The following is a 12,509-nucleotide window of genomic DNA, read 5'->3' as shown; positions in this document are numbered from 1 at the left end:
GCTTGCGTATGCAAATGGGGTCCTATGCCAGTTGTAGAAGCCTGTTTGCAGTTTTCAAGTACAAATGGCAGAGTGATGAGCGGCCTAACTAGTGCCCTTAAAGGGGCCACTTAAGGGCGATCCAAAAGCAACCTGGAACAATTAGGGGAATTTTTTGGGCTAGGAGAAGATGGCATGTTCCTCCTGGCCCAACAAAAACTGCGGCCAGCTGCTAGGTAGGCCCCCCTACGACTGACTTCCAACTCGGATTGCTTATAGTCACTGGATTTTCAGCCTAGGTAGCTAATAGTTTGTTTTGTATGATGCAATGTAGTCACTTTGTTACTTTATTTTCTGGCAGATGCCATATCAATAGAACTATACATTTGAAGTGCATGGAAGCTATTGTGCAGTAAAAGGGGATTGAGAGTTTACATCACTTCAAGGTTGATTTTGGCACATTGCAATGAGGCGTGCAATAACAATTCATGACATTTTAAATAATTAATAATGTACTGGACGAGTTAGCGTTAGTGGTTTTCCAGTTATTCTAGATAATTCTTGCTTCTAACCGTTCCTAAGATTTCAAGCTTTACCTGTAATAGAATTAGTTTGCTATCTACCAGTTTTGTACAAGTTAATTAGCACATTTACTAATGGCAATGCTTGAAATAGGTGGCACTAAGTTTGTTGCCCTGTTTCTTTATATAATTTCTGTATGCCAATCTAGCTTGCTGTTAAAGTAATAATTCAAGATGGTTTTAACAATATTGCATTCAAAGAATGTGATGAAATGCTGTAAAATGACTTGTGGAGTACACATGCACTGCACACCCTTTGGATACTCGGGACTTCTTATCCACTGAACTGTAAAAGAAATACCTTTCATACAAGACTGAAATTAGTTATCCGCATGCAATATATATATAATATATATAAAAAATTATGTTCAGTTGTTAAAAATCCCAAACCAGTTAATCACCCAGAACACATTAAAAGTCGAGCTGTTTTTAAAAATGAATTTTCATTGATTCCAAATAGTTCAGAATTTTAAACATTTTTTCTTCAGTTAAATAAGAGAATTGTTTTTTTGTTTTAAATCAACAATATGAATTTAATTAATATTCAACTTTGACAGTTCACAATTCAGTAAAGAAATGCTCCTAATTTGTTTTGATCAAATTAAGTTAATATTGACATTTTTTAACTTTTCCTATGCAATTCGATATGATATACAAACTTCCCATTTGTTTTCTATAAACAGTATTCGTTTATTCCCATCCAATTCTCTCTCTTCAACCTGTGCTTGGATGCTAAACCTATTAAATGCAAGGTTTCCTGATGAATACATTGGAAGAAAAAGATTAGCAGGTTTAGGGCAGGGTAGAGGCATCTATTTTTTGTGTTTCTGACAGTGTTTCCCTCATTTCACTTCCTAATTTGCATGGTGCTTGCCTAATTTAATGTTGGCATTAATAACCAAATGGCTTGGCTGATTACTTGCAGGGGCGTGAAATGGAGACCTCCTTGGGTCATGACATGTTAAAGGGTAGGTTTATGTAATCCAAATTAAATGATATATACGGAACAAAGTTTAAAAGCCTTATTTTAGCTCAAAACAGCAGGGTTGTCATTCTATGTTTTTGGCGATTTATTATTCTGTTTATAAATTCTAGAGATGGATTTCTGTGACGTCATATTTCCAATTCAGTTAGGGTGAGTAATGATATGGGCTTGGTGCCAGTGCGAGGGTGAGATGGTATAGTCAGAACAGGCCCTGTGCATAAACCTAAATTAAAGAGCAAATAAATATGCTTAATAGCTCTTTTCTTCTTTACATGCTGTCCCTCAGTGTCATCATCGAAACGCATAATATCAGGTTCCACATTTACGCTGATGACACGCAGCTCTACTTCATCACTACCTCTCGCTATCCATTCACTGCTGCTATGTTGTCAGATTGCTATTCCAACATTCAGTTCTGGATGAGCTGAAATTTCATCCATTTAAACATTGGGAAGGCGAAAGCCATTGTCTTCGGACCCCGCCACAAGCTCTGTTCCCTAGCCACGATTCCATGCCCCTCCCTGGCCACTGTCTCAGGCTGAATGAGACTGTTTGCAAGCTTGGTGTCTATTTGACCTTGAAATGAGCTTCCAACCCAATATCCTCTTCATCACAAAGACAGCCTACTTCCACCTCGGTACCATCATCCGTCTCCATATCCTAACCTGCGCCAAGTCCCATTCACCCATCATCCCAGTGCTCGCTGACATACACTGGCTCTCGGTCCGCCAACACCTTTTTTTTAAAATTCTCATCCTCATGTTCAAATCCCTCCAGATCTTTACCCTTCTCTATCTCTGTAACCTGCTCCAACACTACAACCCTTTGAGAAATCTGCGTTCCTCCAACTGTGGCATCTTGTACATCACCCACTTCCTTCGCCCCACCATTCATGCTATGCCTTCAGCCACCTAGGCCCTAAACTCTGGATTTCCCTTTTTGCATTATTTATCTATTCCCTGCCTTTAGCTGGTCTGTATGCGGTGTAAATGTGATTTTAGCATATATGCTATTTTACACATCTTGCCCATTCTAAATCAGTAGCCCAGAAATTTCTGTGTGATGTTAGCATTTGTATGCTTAACCTATTCATATGACATTACTTTGTACACTAATGCAGTGGAGTTGTTGCCCATTTTTTGTGCCTAGTGTTACATCTTAAAGGATGAGGGTAGTACTCTTGAAATAACCTGAGGGATTGCAGCTTTAATTTTCAAAAGAAGAAATTAGGTAGATAACAAGATGTCGCCAGAAATCAATCTATAGAAGATCATACTCTGGTATAAATTAATGTTAGTTTCTCACTTGTATGTTAATAACTCAAAGCAATTTGCTTTAGAGAAAGCACTTCAACATTTTAATCTACACAAAATGCCATTTTATGTGGCCTATAGTTTAACACACAGTTAAAATTTTTCAAATGTCATGACCCAAGACTTAGCTTTGTTGAAATAAAAAAAAATTAAGCGCCTAACTGCTTTTTTCCTTGAAGAATAGCCACATACTCTGCATTGCTTGTAGCATGAAAAACTGTCTTGTCCAATTACAAAGTTATTAAATAGTTTTAAAACTAACTAGAGTTTGTTTTTATTTTGAACAGAGGGAGATATGATCAAGATGTTCATGCGTGGGCGTCCGATCACAATGTACATTCCTTCTGATGTAACAAATTATGACGAGATCAAGTCAGAACTGCCTTCTGAGAAGCTGAAGCTAGAGTGGGTGTATCCTTGTCCTGTTACTTGTTTGAAAATCATTTTAGAAGTAAATGTATGTAGAGGATACATGATGGGTACCTGATGGATATGTCATTGTGTATATACTTATATGCCAGACTGGAAATGTAGGTACCTGTTTGGGGTGTAAAGTGGTGTGTCATATTCGAACATCATTGTGGTGGTACCTTAGCTTACTCTAGGGAGTGAAGTCACCTGCTCAACACCCTATCCTGTTCTTCTGTTGACTATGGACTCTCCACTGCTGCCCGGCTTCCTCCTACTTCCAGGCGCCTGCTCTCTATCAGGCTCCCAGTCCCCACTTCCTCAGTTGTATTTTGGTAAAATAGATAAGGGAGTGTGGTAAACCACTGTTATTGTTGTTCACCGTTGTTGTTGTTGCACACTGTTGTATCTAGGCATGCCTCTGCTGGCTCCGCCCCTGGCTCCACCCACAGGCCCAGGTATAAAGGTGACTGCTCTGCAGCCCCCTGCCTTCTTGGAAACCAGTCAACCACAAGAGGCATGCTCTGTTCTTTGTTAATAAAAGCCTTTTAGTAACTCTCCGTCTTTTATGAGTAATTGATAGCGCATCAGGGAGAACCAGTGGATGTGGTGTATTTGGACTTTCAGAAGGCTTTCGATAAGGTCCAACACAAGAGATTAGCGTGCAAAATTAAGGCACATGGGATTGGGGGCAAGGTATTGACTTGGATAGAGAACTGGTTGGCGGACAGAAAGCAAAGAGTTGGAATAAACGGGTTGTTTTCCGAGTGGCAGGCAGTGACTAGTGGGGTACCGCAAGGATCGGTCCTAGGACCCCAGCTGTTCACAATATATATTAATGATCTGGACGAGGGAATAGGATGTAATATCTCCAAATTTGCAGACGACACAAAGCTGGGCGGGAGGGTAAGCTGCGAGGAGGATGTCGGGAAACTCCAGTACGATTTGGACAGGTTGGGTGATTGGGCAGAAACATGGCAAATGCACTATAATGTGGATAAATGTGAGGTTATCCACTTTGGTGGCAAAAACAGGAAGGCAGATTATTATTTGAATGGCAATAGATTGGGAGAAGGGGAAGTGCAAAGAGACCTGGGTGTCCTTGTGCACCAGTCGCTGAAGGTAAGCATGCAGGTGCAGCAGGCGGTTAAGAAGGCAAATGGTATGTTGGCCTTCGTAGCAAGAGGGTTCGAGTACAGGAACAAGGATGTCTTGCTGCAGTTGTACAGGGCCTTGGTGAGACCGCACCTTGAGTATTGTGTGCAGTTTTGGTCACCATACCTGAGGAAGGACGTTCTTGCCATGGAGGGAGTGCAGCGAAGATTCACCAGGCTGATACCTGGGATGGCAGGAATGACGTATGAGGAGATTGTGTCGATTGGGCTTATACTCACTGGAGTTTAGAAGATTGAGAGGGGATCTCATCGAAACCTATAAAATTCTGTCAGGTCTGGACAGACTAGATGCAGGAAGGATGTTTCTGATGGCCGGGGAGTCCAGAACCAGGGGTCATAGTCTAAGGATAAGGGGTAAGCCATTTAGGAATGAAATGAGGAATTTATTCACCCAGAGAGTGGTGAACCTGTGGAATTCTCTGCCACAGAGGGCGGTGGAGGCCAGTTCATTAAATATAGTCAAGAAAGAGTTGGATATGTTTCTTGAGGCTGAAGGGATCAAGGGATATGGGGAAAAGGCAGGGACAGGGTACTGAATTTGGATGATCAGCCATGATCACATTGAATGGCGGAGCAGGCTCGAAGGGCCGAATGGCCTACTCCTGCTCCTATCTTCTATGTTTCTATGTTGTGCACTGTTATTGCAGCACATGGAACAATCAGTATGCATTAAAATCAATTCTCCACTCTGGGCAATTGTAATAACTGATGCGACGTCTTACACACACTTTTTCCCAGTTTTTTAGCTGCAAACTTGGGGTGGGAGGAGGGGTGCTCACCTTGTATTTGGATATACTTCCACATCCATATTGAGGATGCTCTTTAAAGAGCATACCCAACTGTGTAACATGAACAAGGAAAGCACTAGTATGTTGTGGTGTGGAGTCTGCCTATTGGATAAATATTCCATCCAACAGGCTGCTACATTTTCTGGTTTGTACCTTTGGCATAATAAATAAGTAAATTTATATGATGCAGTGCCACTGCCTTTGCTTTCAATGGTAGTTGTGGGATGGTCAAGTTTATTTATTGGTGTGTAATTTTTCTGCAGTTTGTGTGACTTACTAACAACAACTTGCACTTATGTAGTGTCTTTATATATTTAAAGTCCCAAGGTCCTTCACAAATAAAGATAAGTAAGGGAAATGGATACTAACCCAAGAAGGAAGAGATTAGGAGGGGTGACCAAAGTCTTTGTCAAAAAGATGGGTCTTGAGAAGGTTTATAAAAGTGAGCGGAAAATAGACAGGTTAAGGGGTTTACGGACGGGATTCTAGGGAGAAGGGCCGAGGCAGCTGAAGGCTCTGCTAACAATACTAGGGCAAAGGATGGATGAAGCCCACAAGGCTAGAATTAGAGGAATGGGGCATGTGGGATAGGGTATTAGACTGGAGGTGATGGCAGCGATGGGATGGGAGAAGGCAATGGCGGAATTGCAGATGATGATGAAGATTTTGCATTTAATATTTTGGGGGACAGGAAGCTAATGTTGGCCAGCAAGTCTGGTGGTGCTATGTTGATGCCTTTGTTAAATTAGTGGACAGAAGAATGTTATATAAACACATTAAATGTTTTCCTGTATTATTGGCTACAGAAATGTTTAGCTTGTATTGCTGTTTTGACCCTGTCAAAAAAGTTTATTTTACTAAAAATGAGTTATTACTGCAATTAATTAAAAACTGAAATATATGAAAACATGGAATAGGCATGGGGAACTGAATTTCATGTTATCAGGTTGACCTGAATAAATATCTCCAGTCTGGGGCTTGAGACTGATTATGCTCTTACTGATTATTAATGCCACTCATGTTGACTGCTCTAATATGGATGTTGTGCTATTTCCCTGCTTACTACTTGGTAATAAATCAATCTCCACCACATGCAAACTGAAAACACTGCAAAATTATAGAACATTACTACATGTTACAACTACCTACAGACGGGGCAATGTTCTGCAACACACATCAGCAGTACACTGTCGTGCAATCCTAATTATGGAAATCTTGGTACATTTTTTAAGCGTAAAACATATTCACCACTGCAACGCTACTCCCTATTTTATTTCCAAAACCCATGGTCATTCTATAAATATAGTCACAAGAATGTTTAATAATAGTCAATTATTCAGGGAACATCGTCCTTATCTCAAAAAATGCCTGCAACTAGTCCTGTAGAAAATAACCCTTCACAAAAGATAACAATGCTACATGCCCACAAAAATCCTTTTGAGGAAAATAAGGTTTTATAAGCTACATTTTAGCAGTTAATACGCTGTGTATAACTTCTTTGGGGACAAACACTAAATAAATGCACCTGTAACTGACTTGTGGAAACTATCAGTTGATCTTAATGTTTTCCTGACAAAGCTTTATGTGCACCAGAGTGGGAGAAAGTAACAACTGATTGGTTCTGACAGGCTCCAGTCCTGGTAACAATTGGTTTCATTGGTTCTGATAGCCACTATTTCCAGCATCCAACTGATTTAATGGTTGATACTGGCAAGCTCCAATCCCAGTGATAAAAGCTATTTTTTCTTATGAAACCCTAACAAGCTGACACACAGATTTAAAATGCTAATGGTTGTCTTGTGTGAAATTATTACATTCTTATTAATGCAATGAAATATATTATTTTCTTAATTCTTCTTACTTTATTCTTTCAAATTCTTTTCTCTTCCCTCCTGAAGGTATTGATTTCTTACTGAGATGGTTTCACCCTCACATACCTTCAAAAATATACATTATTCATGTGCAAGACTTCACAATGAGTGGCTTCAGCTATTAAACTTCAGGGAGCATTTCAGTTGAAACCAATCTTTTCCTCACCAGCTCACTCTCTTTCAGCAAGCTTTGCTGGACGCGGTCAGGAGGAGGAATCCTTGCTGATTTTTCTCTCTCTAACCTGCAGCTACTAAGGCCATTTGTAGTGCTTATGCCACTGTCTAGATTAGAATCAGACTGTGAATCAAAATGGCACCTTCCAGGTCCGTATAACTCTGCTATTCACTGGATAAACTTGCTGAGCCATTAGGCATAAAATAAAATGTGCAAGGAATATATTTTAGTTGAATATGGCCTTGACTAACAGAAAATAGATATGGCTATCGAGGAAGGGACTGTCGTTCCAATATCTACCTCCTCCCAACTGGAGAAATTGTCTATTTCATAGCATCTGTTGTGGTGCTGTACAACGTTGAAGAGAGGACTCAAAGGCACTATCTGGGCCACACAGATTGTGTTAAATGGTAAGTTTATTTACCATTATTTTTTTTACCAGACGTTGGTGTGTTTACAAAAGTAGCCTTTGTGTAAGAGTATTACTTCTATTAAGGCATGAACAGAGATAATGGCACGGATTTTGCAGTAAGAATAACAGTGTGGCTATCAGGGTCATCGTTATTAAGGAACAAATCGGACAGCAACTTCCGACGTCTGCAAATGTGCAGTTAAATGCAGAAATCGGGAAGTTGCTGTCCAATTTTCCCTGCTCTTCCACAAGCTTCGCTACACTGTTACCTCGCTGATAGACTCAGCACACAAATGCATGAAGGGCATGAAATTATGGTACTAACCCACTAGATACCTACTAAACACGCCAGAAAAAGTTAGGGCTTGTCCATTCAAGCGTAAGTTCATTTTTAACGACGTGATAAGTCTTAATTACTGGCAAACAACCTCTCTGGCACTGAAAATTTTCTTTCTGTGAAGTCTCAAGCCATCAGATTTTAATTATTGTTGGAGATTTTTTTTTTAATTAAAATTTTAATTTATTTTTTTAACTTTTTTTCTTTGTCTCTTATCTCTCTCTCTTAATCCTCTCTTATCTCTCTCAATCCTATCATTCTTTCCCTCTATTTTGCTTTCTGTACATGATTTTACATTGTATTCTAACTTACACTTCCTGGTTAAGACTCTGCATGCCTCAATGAGCATTCTTCAATCTAATTGGTTGAAGAGACACACTATTGCTTGACCTGTTCACACAGGTCCTAGATCCCCCGTAGAGGGCACCGTGCTGTTGGTTGATGGTCTGATAACCACAAACCGCAGTGTAAAAAGTCTGTGGGCATGTGTAAGCGTAATGAATAGTGAGTGCCACTTGTTTGCGCTGACCGCAAAATCCGGGCCATTCTTTATTTGGTTGATCCTTTTGGTATGGTATTTATCATTCAGCTGTTTAAAAACTCCATAAAATAACTGCAAATCCTCCCATACAGTATTGAATAGTGGGAAGAGAAAAATTATTATGCATCAGGGAGTTGCACTTCCAGTAATTTGAACATCTTCCAACTGATTGGCTCCAACAATCAGTTGTAGCTTTCAGTGACGTTGTGCATGCCAATATTTTAATATAATGTACATGTGTAAGTATGAGTATATATCTTTTAAAAATCTTGTCCATGTACGCACTTCCAGTCTGCACAACCTGAGCTACTGTAGTCGCATTTTTGTCAACCTTTTCCCATTCTAAATTACTGTGCCCACATTTATAATGGGTTGTGACTTTGTAAACTTTTCATTCTGATTGTGCAGTTTGGCCACTGGTTTCCCACCAATCGCTTAGTATTTTCAGCAGCCCTTTTTTCCTCTCATTTGGGTAGGAAACGTGGGTGGGTGGGTACTTTTTTCTGTGGCAACTACAAATTAATTTTTTAGCTGGTCTGTGGTGTTGGTTTTTGAGGTGGTGTTCTGCAACAACAGTTTAAAAGGAGAAGATAATTATGGGGAGGGAGTGTACTTTTAAGTTCAAAGAAAGAAAATCTCAATAATCTACCTTTTATAAGTGACTGGTTCATCTTAATATAGTTCTCACACTCCGTGGAGACCAGACATTTCAGGCCTATAGACTCACCAAGAAGCTGCTCAGCTGGCAGAGAGAGGATATGCTTTCCAGCCAGCGCTGACATTTTCAAGCATAAGACTCCTTCTGATCTGGTCCAGCAAAGAAAAGGGGCGCGATGTTGCCAGCCCTGGGGAGGCGGGACTGCCGGGAAAATGGCAGAATCTGGGGGCGGGTGCCCATCCCGCCTCCGTGCCATCTTGCCAGGAGGCGGATAGCCGACCCGCGCCGGGTCCCATCTCCTTGGAGGCGGGAAGGGGATTACAGCCACTTGACTGCCTGTTAACAGGCAGATAAGAGGATTATCCCCATTTTACCCACACAACTGCGGGCTTCCCAAAGGCTCTGAACCCCACCAGGGTCACCGAGGCAAGTAGTGGGTCTCCAGTGCAACAGCCATCTAATTTCTGCTAAAGAAAGAGGTTTGATGAGTCTTGAATTCAAGAACTCATCAAACTACAGAGAATGTCGGTGTTTGACAGCTTCACAGAGCTGTCAAACAATGACAATTAATTTGTCAAACATTTTTGACAGAAGAAACGTCATACTCTGACGTTCTCTGTAACCGGCTTTCCATTAATTGGCCTGCTAAGCCCGCTGGGCGGGCTCAACGAGGTCAATCAAGGGAAAATAGCGTGGGTTGGCCAGAAGTTGATGGAGGCGGGACTAAAATCCAACAAGTGGGAGTCCCACCTCTAAAAGCTCCCCATTGGCAAAATCCAGCCCAAGGATTTTGCTCAGTGTAGTGTTCTGTGAAGCATTCTCAGTAACTGAATCTTTTATTCAAAAATGTTTTATTCATTCATGGGATGTGGTTGTCCCGGGCAATGCCAGCATTTATTGCCCATCCCTAGTTGCCCTTGAGAAGGTGGTGGTGAGCCGCCGCCTTGAACCCTTGCAGTTCGTGTGGTGAAGGTACTCCCACAGTGCTGTTAGGGAGGGTGTTCCAGGATTTTGACCCAACGACGATGAAGGAACAGTGATATACCTCCAAGTCAGGATGGTGTGTAACTTGGAGGTGATGGTGTTCCCATGTGCCTGCTGCCCTTGTCCTTCTAGGTGGTAGAGGTCAAGGGTTTGGGAGGTGCTGCCGAAGAAGCCTTGGTGTGTTGCTGCAGTGCATCTTCTAGATGGTACACACTGCAGCCATGCCTTGCCGGTGCTGGAGGGAGTGAATGTTTAAGGTGATGGATGGGGTGCCAATCAAGCAGGCTGCTTTGTCCTGGATGGTGTCGAGCTTCTTGAGTGTTGTTATAGCTGCACTCAGCCAGGCAAGTGGAGAGTATTCTGTTGGGGAGGGTTTAAACTAAAATGGCAGGGGGTTGGGAACCTGTGCAGGGAGACAGAGGAAAGGGAAGCAAGGATAGAAGCAAAAGAGAGGAAGGAGAAAAGCAAAAGTGGCAGTCAGAGAAATCAAGGGTTTAACTCAAACATGGCCACAGTAAATAATAATTCTAAAAGGTCTAAGAGTGTTAAAAAAACAAGCCTGAAAACTTTGTGTCTTAATGCGAGGAGCATTCATAATAAGGTGGATGAATTAGCTGCGCAAATAGATGTAAACTGATATGATATAATTGGGATTAAGGAGACATGGCTCTGGGATGACCAAGACTGGGAATTCAACATCCAGGGGTATTCAATATTCAGGAAGGACAGGCAAAAAGGAAAAGGAGGTGGGGTAGCATTGCTGGTTAAAGAGGAGATTAACACAATAGTAAGGAAGGATATTAGCTCTGATGATGTGGAATCTGTATGGGTAGAGCTGAGAAATACCATGGGGCAGAAAACGTTAGTGGGAGTTGTATACAAGCCCCCAAACAGTAATGCGGAGGTTGGGGATGGCATTAAATGGGAAATTAGAGACGCGTGCAATAAGGGCACAGCAGTTATCATGGGCGACTTTAATCTACATATAGATTGGGCTAACCAAATTAGTAACAATACTATGGAGGAGGAATTCCTGGAGTGTATACGGGATGGTTTCCCGGATCAATATGTCGAGGAACCAACTAGAGATCAGGCCATCTTAGACTGGGTATTATGTAATGAGAAAGGATCAATTAGCAATCTTGTTGTGCGAGGCCCCTTGGGGCGGCGCGATCATAATATGATAGAATTCTTCATTAAGATGGAGAGTGAAGTAGTTCACTCAGAGACTAGGGTCCTGAATTTAAATAAAGGAAACTATGATGGTATGAGGCACGAGTTGGCTAGGATGGATTGGGGAACGTTACTGAAAGGGTTGACGGTGGATAGGCAACGGCAAACATTTAAAAATCGCATGGATGAACTGCAGAATTTGTTCATCCCTGTTCGGCATAAAAATGAAACAAAAAAGGTGACTCAACCGTGGCTAACAAGGGAAATTAGGGATAGCATAAGATCCAAGGAGAGGACATATAAATTGGCCAGAAAAAGCAGCATACCTGAGGATTGGGAGCAGTTTAGGATTCAGCAAAGGAGGACAAAGGGATTAATTAAGAGGGGCAAAATAGAGTATGAGTAAGCTTTCAGGGAACATAAAAACTAACTGTAAAAGCTTCTATAGATATGTGAAGAGAAAAAGATTGGTGAAGTCAAGCGTAGGTCCCTTGCAGTCAGAATCGGGAATTTATAATGGGGAACAAAGAAATGGCAGACCAATTAAATACATACTTTGGTTCTGTCTTCACAAAGGAGGACACAAATAACCTCCCAGAGATGTCGGGGAACATAGGATCTAATGAGAGGGAGGAACTGAATGAAATCAGTATTTGTAGGGAAATGGTGTTAGGGAAATTGATGGGATTGAAGGCTGATAAATCCCCAGGGCCTGATAATCTACATCCTAGGGTACTTAAGGAAGTGGCCCTAGAAATAGTAGATGCATTGCTGGTCATCTTCCAAAATTCTATAGACTCTGGAACAGTTCCCATGGATTGGAGGGTAGCTAATGTAACCCCACTATTCAAAAAAGGTGGTAGAGAGAAAACGGGGAATTTTTGACCAGTAAGCCTGACATCAGTAGTGGGGAAAATGCTAAGAGCCCATTATAAAAGATGTAATAGCAGAGCACTTGGAAATCAGTGACAGTATTGGACAAAGTCAACATGGATTTACAAAAGGTAAATCGTGCTTGACTAATCTACTGGAATTTTTTGAGGATGTAACTGGTAGAATAGATAAGGGAGAACCAGTGGATGTGGTGTATTTGGACTTTCAGCAGGCTTTCGATAAGGTCCCGCATAAG

General features: G+C 41.3%; 1 protein-coding gene across 14 annotated transcripts in view; it reads left to right on the top strand.

Annotated features, from left to right (window-relative positions):
* The window catches only part of eml4 (EMAP like 4), a 334,770-nt gene that overhangs the window by 234,822 nt on the left and 87,439 nt on the right, over positions 1-12,509 (top strand). For all 14 annotated transcript variants that reach the window (XM_085980750.1, XM_085980748.1, XM_085980747.1 and 11 more), the window contains 2 exons: positions 3,146-3,269; positions 7,536-7,685. In XM_085980750.1, coding sequence (XP_085836876.1) covers positions 3,146-3,269; positions 7,536-7,685 — 274 coding nt within the window. The remainder of the gene's footprint in view (positions 1-3,145; positions 3,270-7,535; positions 7,686-12,509) is intronic.

Source organism: Somniosus microcephalus, chromosome 3, assembly GCF_052327205.1.
Source record: "Somniosus microcephalus isolate GS21.2 chromosome 3, FLI_Smic_1.0, whole genome shotgun sequence".
Classification (NCBI taxonomy): Eukaryota; Metazoa; Chordata; class Chondrichthyes; order Squaliformes; family Somniosidae; genus Somniosus; species Somniosus microcephalus.
The sequence above is the reverse complement of the archived record's forward strand: the minus strand, read 5'-3'. Positions and strand labels throughout refer to the sequence as shown.